This window comes from Pelodiscus sinensis, chromosome 5, assembly GCF_052426305.1.
Source record: "Pelodiscus sinensis isolate ZL-2025 chromosome 5, ASM5242630v1, whole genome shotgun sequence".
Classification (NCBI taxonomy): domain Eukaryota; kingdom Metazoa; phylum Chordata; order Testudines; family Trionychidae; genus Pelodiscus; species Pelodiscus sinensis.
This window is the reverse complement of record NC_143056.1, coordinates 66,072,947-66,095,451: the sequence shown is the minus strand read 5'-3', so window position 1 is coordinate 66,095,451 and position 22,505 is coordinate 66,072,947. Positions and strand designations below refer to the sequence as shown.

Genomic DNA, 22,505 nt, shown 5'->3' with positions numbered 1-22,505 from the left:
CAGCTTCAGTGATTAAGGCTTAAATATTAGTTGAGATTCCACTACTATTTTCACCTTCAGTCTGACTTTTCATCTTTTGCTGAAGCTACCAGTTCAACCAGCATCTGATGGATAGCCTGTGCCTAAAGATACTCGAGCTGGATGGCCTTACTTTTGTAGAGCATGAACCTAGTGATGGGGAAGCAGATATGGATGAACAGGTAAGTGTTATGTTCCAGGTAATTGCTAAAAATTTGTTCATTGATCAGTCCAACAGCTGGTTCATGACGATGGTTTCCTAGCTGTTAGTGATATAAATAAGAATGGATTTGTTTAAAATTCAGTTATAGTTGTAATTGTTACCCTCTTAAATTCTAAAATACTATTTGCTGTTTTGTCGCTGTGTGTGGAAGGTAAGAAATTTTCCACTAAAGTTCCAGTAGCCACTTTAGCTTTGCTTCTGTGTCCTGCTACAGTTATGGTTACAGCAGAAACTATGCAAAGCATGGCACTTTTGATGTTTAACAACTCTTAAAATGTGGTTTTACTCTAAAGAGTGACAAGTTTTGGCATCTTAGCAGGTCTGTTCACTGTGAGTCTGATGGTCTGACTGCACTAAAAATAAAGTAATTTTTCATGTTAACTCTGTAGAACTAACATACCTATAGGAGAGAGAATTAGGTTCTCTTCTGGCTTATGCAGCATCATCAGAATTGTTAACTAAGTTCTGACTGTAAGGCTAACCGTGCAATCCCATTGTTCTCAAACTTTGCCTAGTTGTCTGTGCAACTCCACTAAAATCCTGAGGTTTTTACAGATGTAACAGAAGTCAGAATATGGCCAGCAGGATCTTTCATGATCATGTTGTACAACTCCCAAATAATTTAGTTTGCCTAAGATCCCAGGGTTTGTTGTTTCTTCAACTCTGGCAACAAAGCAAGCACAGCACGTAGCCAACAGCAGCCGAGCCGCAGCTGATGTCCCTGAGAACTTAGAGAGCAGGTTCACCCTGAAAAATGATTTGGTGAAGATGGCAGCCTAGCGTCCTACATGTGGTGTTTCAATGACTGATAGCTCAGCTTAAAAGTTGCTCCAGGGGTGACCTTGGCAATTACAGCCTGTAAGCCTGCTTTCAGGTACCGGGCAAACTGAAACTGTAGTAAAGAACAGAATTGTTAGATACATAGATAAACATAATTTATTGGGGAAGAGTCAACATGGGTTTTGTAAAGGGAAATAATGTTTCACCAGTCTACAAGAATTCTTTGACAGGGTCAGCAAGCATGTGGACTGGGATTCGGTGGATATAGTGTATTTAAGCTATTCAGAAAGCCTTTGATGTGGTCCCTCACCGTACCCTCTTTAGCCAAGTAAGCTGCCATGATGCAAGAGGGAAGGTCTTCTCGTAGATTGGTAACTGGTTAAAAGATAGGAAGCAAAGGTAGGTATAAAGGGTCAGTTTTCAGAAAGGAGAAAGGTAAATAATGGTGTCCCGGAAGGTCTGTTCTGGGGTTAGTCATATTGATAAATGATCTAGAAAAGGGGATAAATGAGGCAGCAAAATTTGTGGATTCTACAAAACTGCTCATGATAGTTAAGTCCAAGGCAGACTGCAAAGAGCTACAAAAGGATCTCTCAAAACTAGGCAGCTGGGGCAACAAAATCGCAGATTAAATTTAATGTTGATAAATGTAAAGTAATGTACTCTGGAAAGTATAATCCCAGCTATACATATAAAAGAATAGAGCCTAAATTAGGGATGCACAGTCTGGGTTGTGTGTGTGTGGGGGAGGAGGGGGGAGAACTTGGAGTCATCATGAATAGTTTATTGAAAACATTTACTCAACGTGCAGCAACAGTCAAAGAGGAAAAATATAGGGAATCGGTCAGCAATGGATAGATAAGATTGAAAATATCATATTGTCCCTATATAAATCCTTGGTGTACACCCACATCTTGAATATACTGTGTGCAAATGTGGTTGAGTACTGCTCTAAAAAGATACATTTTGGAATCAGGAAAGGTTCAGAAAAGCGCAACAAAAATAATTAGGGATATGGAATGGCTTCCGTGTGAGGTGAGGGTGATACATGGGGGTTCATGAGGGGTCACATGCACCCTTCCGAGGTGGGAGAGGCTGGCCAGCAGTTGGCAAGGAGACTAGTGGAGCCGGAGGGCTGGTTCTGGCAGCAGAAGTTCCCCTGCACTTACTAGCAGTGCCGCAGTGTGGAAAGTGCAGCAAGGCAGCACTACCTCGTGCTGCTCTCAGGCCATGCTGTTTGGGGGATAAAGGCGGAACCACCCCAGCACTCAATGGAAGTGGTGTGTGTGAGTAGGGTAGAAGTGGAGCAAGGGGGGGGGGGCTTGATGTGGAGGGGGTACTCATGGTTGGCGCCCCCTTACCAATCACCTCTGATGTGAGAAGAGATTAATAAGGCTGGGACTTTTCAACTTGGAAAAGAAACAGCTAAGGGGGCTGTATGGTTGAGGTCTGTAATATTGTGATAGCTGTAGAGAAGGTAGATAAGGACATACTGCTTACTCCTCCTCATAACACAAGATCTAGGGAGTCTCCAAATGAAATTAATAGGCAGCAGGTTTAATACAAATGAAAAGGAGTATTTTTTTCATACAAAGCATAGTTCCACAGGTTAACTCTGCCAGAAGATGTTGTGAAGGCCAAGATTATAACAGGATTCAAAAAAGAATCCTACATTTCACGTAGGATGGGTCCATTAATGGCTGTTAGCTGGGAGGGGCAGGGATGGTGTCCATAGCCTCTGTTAGAAGCTGGGAAAGGGCAATGGGGTGGATTACTACTTGTGCACATTCCCTCTGAGGCACCTGGCATTTGTCGCTGTTGGAAGACAGGATGCTTGGCTAGATGGACCTTTGATCTGACCTACTATGACTGCTCTTAGGCTTCCCAGTTTGTGGTGGTGTTGCTGACCAGTTTTACTTTTCCCTGTTTCAGGATGAAAAAAAGCATTTCATGGTGGCCCTGATGACTCTCCGACTCCTGGGAAAGTTTCTGGGATTTCTTGTTTTCCTGCCATATCGAACAGTGGAACCACCGAGTAGAGACTTGCAGGAGTCTGCAGTGGCATTAAGGAATCAAGTAAGTAACAGCTAGAAAACCAGCCTGTACCTTCTGGGCTTTTGCTTGGCAAGTAAGTTTTCTTTGCCCCCTGATGAGGCAGGTATTTCTCTGCTGCCTCTGGCAACGTCAAGTCAAGTAGTGAGGTGGGACAGTCTCCCTGATGAGTTCCACACTGTGCTGTGCCTTATCTCCTACATGTGTGCCCTGCTGTGTGAAGAGAAGTGTATAAGATAGAGAAAAGGGAGGCGTTAGTGGAGCAGTGCTGACTTTGTTGATAATGCTGTTGAATCATGGGCATTGTATCAGACCTGATTTTGCTGCAAAGACTTCCTTTTTCACATTGTAGGTAAGGGTTCTACTGCCAGAAACACTTTCAGAAGTGTCTCCGCTCTTCCCTAAATCTCTTCATTAATATACCAAACCATGTGCAGATTGCCTTTTATCTGTAAGAAATTAACTGAGCTCTATTGATACTATGTCAAGGTTCTATCCAGAAGACCATCTTCTCAAAACTACAGTGGGATCTCCATGAACTATTAATATCACTGTATTTAATTTATATAGGTCTCCAGCCACTAGCCATTTCATTACCACTTAATTGTGCAAAGCGTTAAATTGTGGAAAGAAAAGCCAGAAGATAGATGCGGATTTTCTTTTTAAAGTGTGAAAAGTTAGCTTCAAACTACTTTAAGTTGACTTAATGTGTATTGCCCATCAAGACCCTGCCTGTACTGGATGTATTGAAGCTCCTGAGACGATCGATCTTGAACCGACGTACTATCCTTACCATTCCTTGGGTTGTAGAATTCCTCTCTCTTGTGGACCATTTTGCTCCATTCCTTGACTACTATGGGAGGGTATTTTCCCTTCTGCTGCAGCTTTACAGGTGAGACACTGAGCAAGGGCTCCTGTATTTGCTTGAGAATGTTTCTTTGTAGTGGTGATGGGAATCCCACTCTTCTTCCAAAGTGGGGCTGTGCGGCTACTTGGTGGTCCTCAGGTGGGACCGTTATAAAAATCCCTTATAGCTGTAATAGGGACAGAAGGATGAAGTCACTTGTATAGAAACAAAAGAAATACTATGTTAAAAAAGAGCCCGTTGCAAGCTTTAGGAAATTTGACACTTGAGTGGACCTGAACCAGGGAGTTTGCTAGACGAGGGGAGGTCAGTGCTCCCCTGCTGGCTGCCCTGCTGTCAGCTCCGCTCCTTGGGGTTCCCAAGGCTGGAGTCCCGCTCTCCCCCCCGACACCCTGCTGCCTGCTTGTTGCCACCAGAGTTCCCCAGGCTTCCGGCCTGGGCCCCGCTGCCACCAGGGGTTCTCCTGCCAAGTTGCCCAGCCGCCACCAGCCCCACTCAGGTGCTGCTGGCCCTGCTGTCTTTGGGGGAAGTCCTTGGGGCTTCCTGGCAAAGGCTCACCTGCAGCCACCTGGCCCTGCTGCTGCTGGGAGTTCCCTGGCAGGGGCCACCCAAGTCCACCGCCAGTGGGGATATTCCCTGGCCCTGCCTGGCCCCAGTGATGCCTGGAAGTTCCCAGGCCAGGTCTGCCTGGCCTGCTGTCACTGGGGATTTCCTAGGGTTCTCTGGTCAGGGCTGCCTGGCTGCTGCTGGCTCCACTGCTGGGGCCAATCCTGCTTCTGCTGGGGGTTCCCTGGGTTCCCCAAACTGGTGTCGCCTGGCTCCACTGCCCATTGGGAGTTGCTTAGTGGGGTGGGAGCTCCCCATTCACCACCAGGCCCCACTGATTAAAGGGTTTGCCAATCAGGAGGACATAGGCTCCCTAGCCACTCCCTAGCTGCTGCCTGGCCCAGCTACTGCTGGCTCAGCTCGGGATCCCCAGTCCTGTGTTCTCCTGGCTGGCTCCCACTTCTGGTCTCTGGAGTTCTTTGGTCCAGCAACATCCTGCTGGACCATGGATGTTGCCAGACCAGAGAGTCTCAGATTTGGGAGGTTCAACCTGTATAGAGTTTGATTAAATATATATAACTTTCCATGTGTCTTCACTCACAGCGTGCAGCTGCCAAATATAAATTTAGAAGTCCCTCTGCAAAGTTCCTCACTGCCCAAATACTCTCAATTCTTCTCATCTCCATCAAAACTAAGGCAAAGAGATGGGATTTGTAGCATGTCTTACAGTCACTGCAGGCCAAATGTACAATGCATGTTGTACGTTATTTGTGTGTGGGATAAGATGCCTTACTCAAAAGAGCCTGAGATCTAAGGTAGACCATGCATGGGACAGGCCAGGGAGATGGAGAGCACGAAGACAAGTTATAACAAGAATATATTTTTTTAATCTGTTGAAGTATAAAAGTCTTTTCTACTGCCCTTTTTCCATGGCAGAGGCCTGGTTCTTTCTGAAGAAAAGGAGATGAGTTTTCTGAACAAGCTACTGATACTTGCAGTGCTGGGCTGGCTCTTTCAGGTACAGTAGCTCAACGTGTAAATGACTGGAGAAGTGTGCTGAATATAAATATAAAATAATTGAAAAGGAGATAAAGTGAGATGAAAATAAATGAGATCCTTTCTGTAGAGTGGGATTTATTAACGCTCCTGTATAATTTAATAAAGACTTATAGCCCTGCTGTAGAATTCTGTAGGCTGTTTCAATGTTCCTCTAGAGAAGATCTCATTGTCTAATCAGTTCCATAGTTTATTTCTGTAGGTCTCATTGTCATTAAACTAGATAGTATTTTTCCTCAAGAGCAAAGGAAAATTAATTCCTGCCGAAATTGGAAATGGTCTTGCCGAGGCAGTGTGCTGAGTGCTGTGGGGAGGTGGCAGTTCTTTACGATAACTAACAGAAAACTTGCTGATTTAAAACATGACATTGAAACCCCAAAGGGAGTCCCACTCTGTGCTCAGCAGAACGTTGCCTGTTTTAATGGAGTGAGTGAGATCAAAGCGGGAGGCTGGGATATGTGAAATGATGGGTAATAAACTCACTTGTATGGAAAAAAGCTACCTTTGGCACGGTGGGCCTGGCAGAGAATAGAAGACTCTCTGTGACAGAATATGGTTTGGTTTTGCTTTTGCTTTTGCTTTTGACTGTTGAAAGACTCTCCAAACCCAGTAGCTGGGGCTGTGTTTCACTTACTGACTGCCCATGAATGGCGATTGGGGGTTTGTTTTCCAGGTCCCCTCTGTCCCAGAGGAGTTGTTCTTCACCAGTGAAATCAGATGGGAGGGGCTGACCAGGGACACTGTGACATCTGCTCAGGCTTTGGTAAGTTTGTGACAGCAGCTGCTTTTAATGTTTGCTGCTGCTTGACTGAGGCATGTATGGCCTGTAGATTTCAATATTGAAGCCTGTGGACTTCAACATTCTATTTAGTGGCTTATGTGCTGAACAAAGACTCTATGCAGCGCTTCAACTTGTCTAACTGATCAGATTGCATTGCATGCTGGGACCTGTCTTCTCTGTGGTTTGGACCTCAATATTAAAGCCCAGGCAGCTGCAATCTGCTTCTTTGATGCAAATTACCTCTTGGGGCTTTTGATAAACCATGGTGGTGCTTTGCCAAGGAGACGAGTACTTGCTAGAGCATACAAGCATGTTTATTTAGAGACTGAGCTAGGGATGTAAAATCCCATTTAATCAATTAACCAGTTAAATGTCAAGTTTAACTAGTTAACCACTTGTATGTGTGTGAAGCCTGGCTAGGCTGGGGCTGCACTGGCTGGGCTGGAGTGACCCTGCCTGTAGCATACTGGACTGGGCCTGCTGCAGACAGGGGCTGCTCCAGCTGGGCTGGAGCATCACCACCTGTGGTGTGCTCCTCCAGATGGGCTGGACCTGCTGTGGACAGGTGTTGCTCCAGCCGGCCCCATCAATCTGCTTCAGCCCCCGCCAGTTATCTGTAACCGGTAAGCATCACATAAGAACATAAGAATGGCCGTACTGGGTCAGACCAAAGGTCCATCTAGCCCAGTAGCCTGTCTGCCGACAGTGGCCAGCACCAGGTGCTCCAGGGAGGGTGGACCGAAGACAATGATCAAGCGATTTGTCTCCTGCCATCCCTCTCCAGCCTCTGACAAACAGAGGCCAAGGACACCATTTTATCCCCTGGCTAATAGCCTTTTATGGACCTAACCTCCATGAAATTATCTAGGGTCTCTTTAAGAAGAGAAGAGTGATGCTTACCGGTTAACATTCATATCCCTACTTTGATCTGCTGTTGATAGAGTATCCCCAGTGCAGAATAGGGATGTGAAAGGCTAACCAGTAAGCATCACCCTTAACGAGTGATGGTTACTAGTTCTGGTTAACTGATTGGGGGGGGGGGGAGCTGGAGCAGTTCCCTGCCTGCCCTGAGGCCTGCCACAAACAGGGGCTGCTCCAGGGTTGGAGCAGCCCCTCTCCATAGTGAACCCAGGCATGCCATAGCCAGAGGCTGCTCCGGATTGCTGGAGCAGCCTATGTGGTGCACCCAGGCACCCTGCAGGCAGGGGCTGCTCTGGCCTGGCTGGAGCAGATCCTGGCTGTGGTGGGGTGAGGAGGGGGTGGTTGCTCAAGCCTCCCCATCCCGCCCTCCCCTTTACTCAGTTCACCAATTAAATGGAATTTTTACATCTCTAGTGCAGGATGAGTGAGTTGCAGCCTGTTCCAGGTGCTAGCAGTGATGACAGAACAGAAGCAGGAAATAGATGACTTGGGTTTTTAAATGAGTCTGCTGGTATTGGGATGCTTAACAGTCCGCTTGGCCTGGCACAGAGTAACTAGCACCTGAACAAAACCCATTTAGAGGGTAAAAAATAATTCAAGCTAGCAAATAGGCAGTTTTCAGATCCCACATCCCTTGTTTGTGTGGGGTAGCTTCGAGCCTGTTTCACCACTGTACGAGAGTGTCTTGTTACAGTGCAAGAAGTGCAGTCGCACCCCAGTGGCAGGGGGCAGATGCAGAACTCCATTGTGGCTTTTTCTAAATATGTACAATGATGGGATGCTAGGCTTTCCCCGATCCTCACCGTTTGGCTGTGCTGTATGGTACGACGGGGGTGGGAGGAGGAGAGGAAGTAGGTGGATGGTTCTGTAACTCCATGGGTCAGTGTCTCAAGTCAAGTGGACTGATTGTGTATGTCTGAGTGGAAGCAGTGGTGGAGCTTTAATTTTTAGTAATTGTGTGTGCTTTACCCTCCCCCTAGTTTGAGTTCCTCCCCATTAGGGCAGCAGGCCTCTGCTGGGGTCCCTAATCCTTCTTTACAGCCATTTACTCTCAGCAGGGCTTTGACAGTGATCAGGACTAAACCTCAAACAATGGGAGATCTTGCTAAAATGCAGCACTGTTGACTGCCCATTTGAGGGCTGGAATTAACTCTGTGGTAGGGATGTCAATGTGTATTTGACTACATGATTAACCAGTAAACCTTGGCTTATTGGTTAATCTTGTTGACTCCATGCATTCTCCCTCCCCCTCCCTTGTGGCCTCTGTATCAGAGGCAGCTGATAGAGGCAGCAGTGCAGAGGGTGAGGGAGCCAGGCTGGAGCTGATATGCATGGGAAACTGGCTTTCAAGTAGGCTCCCCGTGCACACTGACTCTGTGAACCCTGCTGTCACCCCCCCTTGCTGGTCTGCGGCAGCGGCCTGTCCGCAGGGTCTGCTGCCACCTCTGTATTAGGGATGTTAAAGAATAGTCGACTATCTGATAAGCATTTCCTTATCGGATAGTCTTTTGATAACTTCACTAGTTGATTCTCCCCACTGCCCCTATGAGAGAGGGGCAGCATGCTGGGGAGGGGTATTTCAAAGTGGCAGTGCTGCACCGCTGCTCCTTTGAAACCTCAAGGCAGTGTGCCGCTGCACGGATCAGCTGTGCGGCGGCTGCCCCTTTAAAACACTTCCTCCGCGCATTTCAAATGGAAAGTAATGGAGTCTGGGATCAGCTGATCCTGGGCTCTGCTAGACATTTCCCCAGAACCCGCGGTCAGTTGGGGAGTCCCCAGCTGACCCCGGGTTCCGCTGCCGCGCAGAGTCTAGAATCACCTGGGGAGTCCCCAGCTGACTCCAGGCTCCTTGTGGTGTTTCCCCAGAACTCTGGATCAGCTGGGAACTCCCCAGCTGATACCAGGCTCCTTCCGGCACTTCCCCAGAACCTGGGGCGGGTTCCGAGAAAGTGCTGTGTGGAGCCGGGGTCAGCTGGGGAGTCCTCAGTTGACTCTGGGCTCCTAGTGGCATGCAGAGTAGCATGGAGCCCAGGGTTAGTGGTGGGGACTCTGAGTCCCCTGCTGACCCTGGGCTCCATAACTTTGAAATGCACAGTGGGGACTCTTGTGCATTTCAAAGCAGGCATCTTTGTGCAGCCCGGAGCCCGGAGTCAGCAGGACTTCCCGCTGGCCCCGGGCTGTACGCAGAATTCTGCATTCCTCCTTTGAAATGTGCAAGAGCCTCAGCGGGGGCTCTTGTACATTTCAAAGGAGGAATGTGGAAGTGCCTATCGACTAGTTGATGGAAATTCCATCGACTAGTCAATTAACTGCATTTTAACATCCTTACTCTGTATCAGCTGGTCTGCATAGGGACTTGGTTTTTGAACTGGCTCTCCTGGCTGATGGGCTCTCACCTGCCACTCTGTGCAGCTGCCTCTAATACAGGGGAGTCCCTGTTAAGATTTCATGAGGTTACATGACTATTAGTTGCACGATATCCAACATCCCTACTCTGTGGGTGTTAAGAGTTCATGTTTCCCTTCAAATTGACTTGATCTGGCTTGTTGTTAGCTCCAGATTTTGATAAGGTGCCATGAGGCATCTGTGAGATGCATAAGGGATTTCTAAACCTCTAAAGATGCCTTTTATAGCTGTTCTGTCCTTCAGCTTCCCTTTCTTCCTTTCCCAGGATTCTGTGCCTTTGGTGGATCAGCAGTTACTTTATACATGCTGTCCCTACCTTGGTGAGTATTGTATTGATGCTAGTGCTAGCATTCTTTGGTCTCATGAGTCAGATCATCTTTCTTACCCCTCCCCACAACCTTAAATCTCAGCCATGTAACTTTGACCTTGATTAAAAGACCAAGTCATGAATATGTTGATAGAAGTACCTCTCAGGGGAGAGGGAGGCTGCAGACTGGCTGCAGTTCTGGCTGGGTAGAATGAGTGATTCACAGGAGTGGGCCAGCCTGGCTCTCCATGAAAGTTGGACTTGAATGGAGGAACGCCAGGCTGCCCAATGCTCTGTTTAAAGTAGAAGGGTTTGGATTCTGACAGTACCCTGATCTCTAGGCTGACACTTACTTAAGGCAGAGAGGGGGAATTCCTTTGTACCTTAATAGCTTTTAGTTTCAAACTTTTGTTGTCAGAATTGACTGAGGTACACTGTCACTTGCATTGTTTCCTTAAGAGACTGCTTACTAGTGGGTGCACTCATACAACAGAGGCACCTGCCTGACTTACGAAGGGCCAGTGTTGGCTCTGAATGTGATAGGGAGAAGTGTTACTTCATCATGCACTGATGTGCATGTGGTTGTAGGGAAAGCTCTACAGTCTGTGCAATGATTCTTACATGAGAAATGCTCATCACAAGTTGCAGGGTTGAAGTTCTCTGCATGGCGCTCACCTCCAGCATTCTCTCCATACCTGCCCTGCTATGCTCAGGAACCTTCGTTCTCCCACAAACCCAGTGGCCTTTGCAGAGCTGCCACTTTTCATCCTGCAATCTGAGGAGGAGTGGGCGGGATTGTCACCAAAGCCTGTCTAGCTCAATATGCCCTAGTCGAGCAGCTTCTGGGGGTGCTGTGCCAAGCTGCAAAGGGTAGGGGCTTGCATCTTGCTTCATCGCCACCATGAGTGTACGGGAGGCTGGGTTTGCACTGGCCTCTCCTCAGATCCGAAACTTACTCTCCTTTGGTTTCACAAAAGCTAAGACATTGCAGAACCTGTTTCAATGAACGCCTGGGCACATCTGGCTCATTGTCCATGGTTACAAATGTGTATGTGGGGACTACTCTTCACCCCTGTTTCTTTTTACAGGAGAGCTACGGAAGCTGTTGGCTTCCTTTGTGGCTGGCAGTGGATCAAAGAATGGTGGTTTTATAAGGAAAATAACCCCAACTGCCACGGAGTCCTTGGCACCCAAACCTTCCATCACACAGCAAAAATTGCAGGTAGAGAGAACCTGAGAGGAGCGGTGTACTGTCTTCTTGCACAAGTTAGGGATCTACATTGTTTCTATGTAATGAGAGAACTCTGAAAATGAAGTGGCTTTTTACAACAGATATACAAAGGGAGGAAGTGTTCAGGACTGCAAGCTGTACTGTTATCTTAAAACTATATGGGAGGGAGATCAACAAAGTCATAGTCAGAAAGCAATCTCTTGCTTAACAGTTAAGAGGAAGGATGACTGATCCTACTATTCTGCTTGTAAAATCTTCCAGCATTGATAGGAGGAGGGCTCTAAATTTCAGAGAACCTGAATATAGAATCCTTTCCTGTCAAACACACAGATGATTATTTACCCAGTCTGTCTTCCTCTCTCTTCTCTGTGGCATGTACCCTGACTTCCTGTTTACACTGCTCTGACTCCTCTGTAGTAATGCTAGGATGTGTGTGGTGCAGTGTTGCCAATTCTCTAATTCAAGGGGATAAAGCTACGCCCCCTGGGAATGGCTCGTTGCCATACAGTGCTCCTAGTTGAAGCCTGCTAAGAAGGTGCTACTCTCAGACTGGACAAGAGCTATCAGTATTTTTTTTCTTTCTCTCTTCCCCTTGTAATCAATCATTTTGCAGTTTCCCATAACTCAAGAAGTAAGCTTTGGGCTAACAGATAAGAGGAAGATTTGCACACCCTGTAAAATGCTTATATCCAGGGTTGTAATCACAAAATGCTCTATTCTAGGCAAGTTTTGTGTCTGCCGCTCTGTTGTGCACAGAAATGTGCTCTGGGCCTGTTTATTCCTGTAGTTCAGAGGAGAGGACCGGTGTGGAGTGCCTTGGTCTTTTTGTAGCTCTTGTTCTTCCTTTTGAGCAGGTGGAGCTGGAGCAGGCCTTCTTCCACAATCAGCCCCCATCCCTGCAGAGAACAGTGGAATTTGTAGCGGAGAGGGTGGGATCCAACTGCGTTAAGCACATCAAGTAAGTGCTGGTTTTGGCACCTTCAAAAATTCCTACTTGCCTGGTGTTTTAATCTGAGGCCAAGGGTTTGAGTGTACGCTGCAGAGAGAGTTGCTGCATTGGCCTCACTGCTCACAGTGGGCAGTCCGAGTCTGTCTGGTGCTTTGTTAGGCTCATTCTGGGGAGCACTCTGCATTTTTTCCCATTAGATGTATTGAAAGTGGCGTCCCCTTTTGAAGATGGAAGGAGATTGTGTAACAGCAGAGCCCATCCGATTAGACATCTGTGCAAATGCTGTTTGCCCACTTGTCTTGCCTCGCAGCCTCATCCCTTTGAAGATGACAGAACCTTCCCTAACCTGCCCCTGAACACTGGCTGCCACTTGCAGGCATTGTAAAACATGGGTGACGGGGGCCCTGGGAGTTAGCCACTGACCTGTTCGGCGCCGTTGGGCAGAAGTCATTTAATCTCTTGGTGTCTGTTTCATTTGTGGAAACAAGGAATTACTTCCCTGCCTGATGGAGTGTTAAGGTTCTCACTCATAACACAGTCCTATGAGAAGCCCGCAATTGGATGGCATTACAAATGGGCAGTGTTTATTTTAAAATTACAGCTTAGTATATCAGCTGTTTCAAAGGCGAGTTGCCACTTCCCTTGGAGAGGAAGGTGGGGAGAATCTCTCCCTGGATGTTGGAAGTTTTCTCCCATATTGGATTTCTTGAGGACGCTGAGACTGGAATGGAATCCACTTGGGCACTCTTTGGCCTATGCAGAATAAGCCTCCCCTCCCAGTGGTACCAAGCTTCTACTTTGAAAAACTGATCAATTTCATTTAGAAAGATCTGCAAATACGTTTATCAGATAAAAAGTTTTGAGCCCCATTTCTGTAGCCTCCTCTGAGGCAGTGATCTCCATGTCTCTGACTGGGGCTTGCCAGTTTTCAGATTCATTCTCCAAGGTTAAATACCCCCCCCCCCTTAGCCAGAGCTCAATGGCAGACACATTAGTCCAGAGTATCCCTGGGAGTGTTTCCTCTTTCTAATGAGCCCTCTCAGAGATTCTTCTCATTCTTTGTGGTGGTGGATTTTCTAAATTGAGAGAGAAACTCTGTATGAGAACCTGAGTGCTAGTTGGAGGCCCTGGACCGACTGTTTCAGGGAGTGAAGGCCTGTCAACAAGAGATAAAGTGCAGATAGAGTAAGGTGTCATAATATTGCACAGCTAGTTTGTATGATCCTGGTCAGATGGGCATCCACTTTTAGGGGTGAAACAGCAAGTTTGGTTCCTTGTCGTGTCCCATTTGCCCATGGCCTCTCTTTTGAGGGGCCATACCATGGTGGCTTCGTGACATAGGCATCTGTTCAGTAAGGCCATGTCATGTGTTCACTTGCTGCCCTGGAGATTGCTCTTCTCGTGGCCCCACTTGGCACCAGTACTTCTGACAGTCGCTGAGTAAGGGAAGCCGATGGGAGTGTGTGCTCCTGTTGGCCTCCCTCGGTGAAGATGGCACCAAACTCAATGGAAGATGACTCTAGCTATGTATTTTACATAGCTGAAGTTGCATACCTTAACCAACATTCCAGGTCTCCTGTAGGCCTGGCCTGTAAGACTTGGGCGGAAATTACCAGTGTTTTTAACATAGATCATGTAAGCAGACACTTACACCTTGATGTCTGCTCTAGAACATCCCTTTGAGTCTACTGCCTGCTGAGTTCAGTACTGTCAGTTGCTAGAGGACACCAGTGTAAGTGCTAGTCTAGGCAAGGTGCTGGTGACTAGCTGCCTGAACTCGTGCACAAAAGAGCTTAGTGTCCTAGGGTGTTTCTGAGAATACTTTCAGGGAGAGGCTGCGTATCCTTTGTCAGTTTGGATTATATCTGTTTGAAGTGAACATGGAAACATAGGAATTGCCATACTGGATCATGTCTGTAATTCTTCTAGCCCAGTGTCCTGTAGCTGATGCTTCAGAGAAAGGTGCAAGAAATGTCACATTGTGGGATAATATACCCTCCATGTTGTGTCTTATCCTAAATCCTAATATTTAGAGATTGACTTAAGGCCTGAGGCACGAGGTTTAATTTCTCTTCCAAAATGTGTTGGCCATCACTGACAACTCTGGATAGTCTTGCTGGTAGTAGAAACTTATAGTCCCTTTTTGAATCTTACTGTTTTTGGGCCTCAACAGCATCCTGTGGCAATGAGTTCCAATGAAAATGGGATAAGATTCTCTCATAGTGGAGGGGAGGGGGTTAGAGTAATACAATAAATACCATGTAATAAAGTTTTTTGTCTTAGTGTGGTGTTTCGCCTGTGGTCTAAAGGAAAATGGTTCCCCTCTTGAAGAGGTTTCCTGATTTCCTGACTTGTTCTCTGTTGTGCTGTTGTCTTGTAACAGGGCAACCCTGGTAGCAGAGCTGGTCAAAAGGGCAGAGGTCATGCTGCAGGATAAGGTAAAAGAAGAGGATGCTAATCATAGCAAACTGCTGGACGAGGTGTGTGCCCAGCTCTACGAGGAAGGGGCACAGGCTCTCCACAAAGGCAGAGAGTAAGCAGAAGCTACTCAAACTAGTCACTTCTCTTCCATTTCACTGCAGATTCCTTAATATGCAGGCTCTATGATTACACCAGTATTTTTAACCTCCCTGGCCTCTGCTTCAGACATTCTGGGATGTTTAGCAGCATCCCTATAATCTGAGCTCAGATTCTTTCTGGGTTCCTTCTGATCCTGGGAAGGAATTGAGGAGGGTACTATCCTGTATAACCTAGCTGCTCCTAGCTGCTTCTAGCTCCTAATGGACTTATTCTCTAGTGATTGTATTTTCCCCTCTTTTGTGAGAGGAAGGAAGGAGAGTCCTGGGTGTTACAGCTCAACTACCTGTAGCAGGAGCCAGTAATTAAATTGTGCGTACCTGATTCTGCCCTTCCTGGTCGTGGGACCCACTATAATGTCCAAATGATGAAATGTAATAAAGCAAGGGGAAGTCCCAGCAGAGACGTCCCTGTCACCCTAGAGCCGTTGTTCTCAAACTGTGGGTCAAGGCCCCAAAGTGGGTCATGATCCCATTTTAATGGTGGTGCCAGCACTGATGTAGACTTGCTGGGGCCTAGGGTTGAAGCTGAAGCTTGAGCTCCATTGCCTGGGGCCATAGCTAAAGCCTGTGCCCCTTTGCCCTTGGACATCAGCCCTGAGGTTACAGGCCCCTTGCCTGAGACTGAGGCCCTGGGTCTTTGGTAGTGGGGGTCAGACGGGTTCAGGCTTCAGTCCCCCACTTCTGTGCTTGTGTAGTAATTTTGTTGTCAGAAGGGGGGCATTGGTGCTATGAAGGTTGAGAACCCTACCCTAAGAGGTAGAGGTACCTCTAGAGCTTTGGCTGACACAACAGTAGGGTGTTTTGCCATTTTTCTTTGCAGATTTTGCAGGTTGAAAGGGCCTGAGGCTGTGAGAGTGCTGCTGCCAGAAGAGACGACAGCAGCAGTATGTATTGTGCCTACTAAAGGCCTTGCCTTTCATTCCTGATCAGTATCCCTGTATTGCCACTGCTGCCACTTTTAAACCCTTCCATGGTAGGGGGGCCAAAGTTACTGACATAAAGATGTAAAATCACTCTGAGTCGCGCATGCCTGTTCAGGTTGAGTGAGCGTTTCTGCCAAAATGATCCAAAATGGTCAAAGTTATTCACATCCTTATCATTTGACTTCACTGTTAGCTCCCATTCAGATTAATGTGATTCATTAATCATATTTAATATATATTCTACATTGTTACATGTCTCTCATAGCACCAAATACTGCCTGAGTCAATGGGGTTCACAGTGAAAATGTGTAAAAGGACCCTTTTGGTTATTTGAGAGCCCAGTTTCCTTGTCCCATTTGAATTGATCAGGAGATGCCCATATTGACTCTGAACACAATGTATGTTGAAATGAAGTCTTCCCTAGAGATTTTGTTCCTTTGTCTCTCCCTGCCTGGCAAGGCACAACTCTCCTACGAGTGGTGATAACTGCCGTGCTGCTTTGTCCATTTCAAAGGTTTTGAGCAGTGCAGAAGACATTGCAGTGGGACTGGCTACTGAGAAGGCCTGCACCTGGTTGTCGACCAACATCACAGGTAGGCCTCCACTCTCTGCACTGTGGCTGCTCCTGACCTGAAAGGCAGGGACTTCTGTAAGATCAGAGGAGAGGTCTTGCCTGTGTAATGAAGTACATGCTCTCCCTGGTTTTCTTTTAGTCAAAGCTTTGTCCTGCTCATCTGTCCCTGTTTAGAAGCAGAGGAAGGGGGTTGCTGTTCTGACTCATCTAGTTTCCAACCCAAAGTGCAAGGTTTTGAGTTATGGGACTTTCATCTTTGTCACTTCAGGATCAGAGAGGTCAGGAGTCTGTTGGGCACTGTGTTATACAGTATGGGAGACTTCCTCCTAATCTGTCTCTTGGGTTAAAGTATTTTCTGCACTATACGTTTACAGTGTTAAGGACTGCTTGTTTCCTACAGAGTGCTTGTAAAACACCTTGTGTCTACACCAGCAAGTACTCCTTAGGGCTTGCCTGAAAAACAAGTACCACTTGGTTTGAACAACAGTTTAGACAGAACCATTTCAGTCTGCACTGATTTCAGTGAAACAATTAGGCAGTTTTCCAGCTAGTGTTCTATAGTTTATTGGTAACATTTCAGAATCTCCCCAGAAGCAGTTGCTTCTGGCAGCTGTGCCAAGAACTGTGCGCTAGGTACTCAGCAAGCGCTGCAGCTATAACAGAATGACAGGAGGCCCCCAACTTGTGACGCGATCGGTTCCGGAGGAAGCGTTGCAACTTCGGGGTGTTATAACTCGAACCCGCATTTACGGTAGGTGCCATGCACCATTGTAAATGCAGGCTGAGGATGTAAGTCGGGGTTTCCAGCCCCTTCTGCGCTTACAACCATTTTTGCAAGTGCGGTGGGGGAGGAAGGGTTGGAACTTGAGTGGTCGCATCTCAGGGGCCTTCTGTAATGTGGTGCTGGGCTGAAAACGTGACTTGATGTGATGGCTAGTTCAGGTATGCTAGAGCACCGACATGTTAAATGGCACAACACACCAGTTCATCTTTCTAGTGTAAACGCTACCTAATAGTGATGCTTGTTTATCTGCTGCTGCTTACAGGACACACAGAGATCTTCTAATAGATTGGCTAGGCATTACCATTAACCTAAACTCCTGAGAAGAGCTGAGGGTGCATTGTTTCTGCTCTTGCCCTGGTTGGTGGGTCATAAGGAGCCTCTGATTGTTCAAAGGAATAGATGCTCAGAGGCCTGGGATGTTGGAAGCCTAACACATTCCTCATGCTGGTCCTGACACACCACTCAATGGAGAGAGATTTGAGGGAACTCTTCATGATGTGAATATAATGAATATAATAAGCCTTGTTCTTTTTTCCTTACAGCACTGATCAAAAGAGAAGTGAGAACTACTTTTAATCGAATGCTAAGAGTCCAGGGGCCTTCCTTGTCCAGTGAAGATGCACAGGGGGAGAGAAAAGGTTGTCCCTCTGACTGCCAGCACCACGCTCCGTTCCCTTCTCAGATCATCAATGAGATCAAAGTACAGAACTTCCACTGTTTCCTTGGTTACATAGATACTTTTTTGACTTTCTTTCCCTGAATAAAGTTAAGCTGTCTCACTTCCAAGGAACAAGCTCTGAGCTTGAGGTGGTGGGGTGTGTGCGCCTACCGTTGCTTCTTTCCCTTCCCTTAGCTTCTTAGAGATCAGCATTCTGTTCCCAAGGGACCTGTCAAATACAGTGTTCATAGTGATATGGCTGTGGAGGGACGAGGAGAAGGGAGATGTTTATCTGATTCCACGTATAAAAGTCCAGAATCCCTGCTTTGGGGATTCAAAGCCATCCTGCCACCGTGAGCTCTGTGCACCTCTGCTCTGAAGTGACCATATCAAAATGGCTCCTCCTTACTCTACAGATCTGCTCCCTCTGTTTTTGAGTGAGCTCTACTGAATTCAGGAACTAAGTAGGTCCAGGTTTTTATCCCTATCAGCCTTGCAGAGCTAGCTGGATTCTGATCTCTTATGCACCAACAGAACTGTGCTGGGTTCCAGACAGCTACATCAGGACAAATCTATGGAAAGGCATTTGCCTGTCTGCCTTCCCCTCTTCACTTAATTGGACTTAGGAGCAATTTGAAGTTCTAGAGATAGAAGGAAGTAGTGGGACAGCTTTAGTGGTTTTTTTCCAGATTCCCTTCCTATTAGAACTGATGTAAAATACCTTCCTACCTTCCCCTGTATCAGGTGTACATGGAAATTGTTCTCTTATAATAAAAAACTCTGAACTGTCCTGTTATCAGTTACATTAAATGATCGAATAATTCATAATCTCATCTGCTTTTCACTATTTGCTATGCTTGTTTCACTGAGTTAATTTCTGTTTATCTGGGTAATGAAAGTTGACTAGCTATAGTCATATTGCGATCAGTTTCACATATACTAGGCCACTGTTTCCAGTGCTTTGGTTGCAAAAACTGAAGCAGAATATGGTTTCCTTTTTTTTTTTTTTTTTTTTTTTGTAATTCCAGTAGAAACCCTTTAAAAAAAAAAAAAACCTCAGTTTTATGAAGATCTTAATTTTTTTGTAAAACCATGCTTTTTGCAAAGCTTTGATTTAGAGTAATTAGAGCGGACACAATCCTTTTGAAATTCTAAAATAGTTGTTTACAAGGCTTCTAATTGGAGTTGTGCCCATAGTTGTCATTCAAGTATACTGGTACAGGTTGGTAAGACACTGGTAATGCTAGATGTTAACCTTGTACAGCATCAGGAAACATTCAAAGAACCAGAGAGTTCTGCTACATTATTTGTTTTGAGTGTAATATAGCACTTTTTGTAATGAGGTTGAGCCTTATAGTGAGGCTGAAGATGATTGAAGCACAATCAAGAAGTTCAGTTTGGAGTCAGAAGACTTGGGTTCTACTGTCAGCTGTGCGACTGACTGATTTTTGGCAAATCATTTAGACAAAAACTTTCAAATTTGGGTGCCTTAATTAGTGATGTGATTTGCAATAGCAGTGAAGAGCTGTGGCCCTTATTAATATCAATGAGAGCTTACAAGCAAAAGTCAGGCCACTTATATGCTTAAATATAGATTTAGGTGCCTGCCTTTGGATACCATTTCTCTGCTTCTTTTCATCTAGGACGTACTCTGCATTGCAGTGGGACCTCGGGATGAAAATGAAGGAATTCCTTATGTCCAGCTGGAGTGCCTGTTGAAAAGACTGAGCCAAACACTTCGATGCAGAAAGGTAAAAGAAAAGACGTACACAGTGCTTTTTGAGCCTTCTGTGTACCTGCTAGTGTAATGAACCTGTCTGAGCTGGTGCTAGGGTTCAGTGGGCACCGTTTTGTTCTCTGGCCTTAGATGTGTGGGTATGTGACAACTGGTGCAGAACAATATTTTGCATCTTTCTCACCAGGCCTTCTTTAATGACCCTGAACCAGCAGTGCTGTGCTTCCTGCTGTTGCTGCTCATGCCTTTCCTAATAATTTTTAATGCAAAGCTGCTGTCTGTTAAATCAGAGGCAGAGGCTCTAGGTTTTGGGATGATTTTGTGATGGTGGCATGCCAATTTCGTTTTTTTTAGTTCATGTGTCCCACCTCAGAGCAGCAGCTGGCGAGGTGCACTGTAGAGTTGGCATCTCTCTTAGGTAAGTGCATTGTTAATGCTGACTGCTCTTCCTTCATCTCGCAGTGTCCTCCATGTCTCCTTGCTTTTAATTCAGTTTTGTTGGGTGTCTCGTTCCAAAAATATCACTGGGTCTACAAAGATGTTGCATCGCAAACCCCAGAGGGTGACTGGGAGATCGCTTTCTTAAAACCCTTCAAACATAATTCCTTTGAGCTGACCCTCCTTCAGCTACACATTTAATTCAGTCACACTCTCCCCCCTCCCATTTCTTGGTCCCCACATTAAGACACTCAGTGAGCTCTGAGATCCCTGTCTCTGGGTTCTTGGAGTTGAACACTTTTCTAAATGGAATGCTTGATTCCAGTGGTCATGCCTCTCTTGTGAGAGACAGTAGCTCATTTCACGTGGATCAGTGACCTCTCTGTAGATTCAGCCAACACAGTATTGTCTTGGTCTCATAGCAGCAGCTTAACTACAAAGTGTGATTTCTCCTCTTGCTAATTGTCAGATTGTGGTCTCTGATACTTGCATTGATGTCTCACACACTTCTAGCTAATGGCCAGTCTTCCACACTCTGCTATTTAGAGCAGAGATGGGCAAAATATAGCCTGTGGGCTGGATTCAGCTCACCAAGCCACCCAGTCCAGCCTACGGAAGCTCCCTGCCTGCCCTGACCCATCACGCAGCAGCTGGCTGTGGAGGCCATGCGCTTCTCTGAGCACTGCTGCAAGCCATAGCCGGGGAGAGGGCTTTGCGCACTACCCAGTGCAGGAAGAATCACTGGCTTGCGGTGCTCAGCAAAGCACATGGCCCCCGCAGCTAGCAGCTCTGAATGGTGTGTGGGGCTGTGGAAGGCAGGGGGGACCTGCTGTGCTGGTGGCTGGGAGCTACCTAGATAAGTGTCTCCCAGCCAAAGCACACCTGTCAGTTCAGTCCTCTTCCCCTCCCCCCCAAACTCTTTGCCCCTCCCCTGCCCCATGTAATCCAAACCCTTTGCACCCCCATACCTGCACCAGACCCTGCACCCCAACCCTCTGCTCCAGGTCACAACCCAAATCACCACCCCCTCTGGAATCCCTCTTCCACACCTCCTGCAGTCCTCCTGCATCTCAAGCCCATTACCACACGTCACAACCCTGTTCTTTACCCAAACTTCCTCCCACACCGAACGCCTCTTCCTGCACCCGAAACCCCTACTCTGAGTTCTCTCCTGTACCTCATCTCCATCTCAGACCCTGCACCTTCTGTGTTAGTAGAATGGATGAGTGTGACCCTTGACCACTTACCAAATTCTTGGAATGGCTCTCCATCAAAAATTATTACCCACCCCGATCTACAGTCTTCAGAGGGAGTAGTGGACTCCTCTTGAAATGTTCCCCTTTCAAAGAACAGTCTTTCCTATACCTTGGATGTGTGTAAAGCTTATGCTAAGCACTTTTCTGAGGCTGGAAGTGCAGTTCTGCCTTTTCATAAAATGACAAGCGACTACAGGGAAGATCTGAAGCTTTTTAGGGTTCATTATTTAGCTGAATTTACAAATACTGTAATAAGAATAATTAAAAAGGAACAGTTCATCCACTATAAACTGTTCATCCACTATTAACTGAGGCTGCTGTATAATCCACTATACAGCAGCCTCACAATCTAGGATCTACTGATCTATTAACACAAAACATACTTTTTTGTTTATATGTTCTGTTCAGTTAAAATAACCATTGGCTTCTGTGGGAGTGACTAAAAAGCAGTGGGCCAGTAGAATAGCTTTAGTCTACTTCAGAATAGACTTCTGTTTCTTGTCTGCAGACTCTTTTGCCATGGGTGCAGAGCTCAGAATATTGCCTGATCCCAGATTCTGATCCCCCTCTTTGTTGAAACTGCTGCTCTGCACTGTCTCTTCACCAGTGTTTTTACCTTCGTGTTTGTATTGGTGCTAGCCAAGCTTGTCTGCTCACCTAACAATGTGCTGCACATACCAAGATGACTGTAAATGTAATAGTAATAAACTGTATTGGTCCCATCCCCTCCATCCCATAGTTTCAGATCGTGTTCCTATCCAGGGCCTTAAGCCTCAGAGCCAGAAGAGACCTGAAAGACAGAGAGGGAAGAAGAATGCTGTCTACGGCCTTCTGAAATCGCTTCTATCTGTTTGGAAGGAAGACTTTTGGATCCCTGTTCCTGTTCAACTGATGTTCAGCAGAAAGAATGTTGGCTACCTCGCGGAAGTCGAGCAATGGGAGGTGGGACTTCCTTAGGTCTACAAAACAAGCTGCCCAATCCTGCTTGCCATACACACACTGGAGTTCTGCTGAGTTCTGTGATTTGCGATCATGTAAAGCTAGCATGTTTTGGCTCTCGCTGCTCAATTGCCAATGAGTTTCTTCAATGACAACAGAAAAGTAAGAGCAGTGTCTAATGTTATCAAGAAGGCAGACTGTGACATTGAAGAGACGCAAGTGGTGCTAGAATTTGTTCAGTTTAATGCCAGAGCAAATTACAATATAGCTGATCAACCTGAGAGATTATAGGACTGCAAATGGTTAACTTTGGGTCAGAAGAATTTTCCTGTCTAGTTCCACACCAGGATATCGGCTTTTTAAAAAATTAGAAAGGAACCTGTCCTAGAGTTGGGTAAGAAACAGTCTATTTCCAACTGGGAATCCACAACTGAAATCAACATAACAGTTAGAATGGATCAAACCAATGGTCCATCTTGCCCAG

At 46.4% G+C, this 22,505-nt stretch overlaps 1 protein-coding gene across 4 annotated transcripts in view; it reads left to right on the top strand.

The window, feature by feature from the left end:
- The window catches only part of CDAN1 (codanin 1), a 58,121-nt gene that overhangs the window by 32,500 nt on the left and 3,116 nt on the right, over nucleotides 1-22,505 (top strand). The window contains exons 12-26 of one of the 4 annotated variants that reach the window (XM_075927241.2): nucleotides 86-200; nucleotides 2,954-3,097; nucleotides 3,799-3,965; nucleotides 5,421-5,502; nucleotides 6,214-6,303; nucleotides 9,914-9,968; nucleotides 11,044-11,177; nucleotides 12,041-12,144; nucleotides 14,519-14,668; nucleotides 15,535-15,598; nucleotides 16,152-16,230; nucleotides 17,538-17,695; nucleotides 19,297-19,404; nucleotides 19,743-19,806; nucleotides 21,822-22,024. In XM_075927241.2, coding sequence (XP_075783356.2) covers nucleotides 86-200; nucleotides 2,954-3,097; nucleotides 3,799-3,965; nucleotides 5,421-5,502; nucleotides 6,214-6,303; nucleotides 9,914-9,968; nucleotides 11,044-11,177; nucleotides 12,041-12,144; nucleotides 14,519-14,668; nucleotides 15,535-15,598; nucleotides 16,152-16,230; nucleotides 17,538-17,695; nucleotides 19,297-19,404; nucleotides 19,743-19,806; nucleotides 21,822-22,024 — 1,717 coding nt within the window. Of the gene's footprint in view, nucleotides 1-85; nucleotides 201-2,953; nucleotides 3,098-3,798; nucleotides 3,966-5,420; nucleotides 5,503-6,213; nucleotides 6,304-9,913; nucleotides 9,969-11,043; nucleotides 11,178-12,037; nucleotides 12,145-14,518; nucleotides 14,669-15,534; nucleotides 15,599-16,151; nucleotides 16,231-17,537; nucleotides 17,696-19,296; nucleotides 19,405-19,742; nucleotides 19,807-21,821; nucleotides 22,025-22,505 lie in introns of those variants that run through there. The other 3 variants (XM_075927240.2, XM_075927242.2, XR_012903455.2) reach the window with 3 other exon arrangements.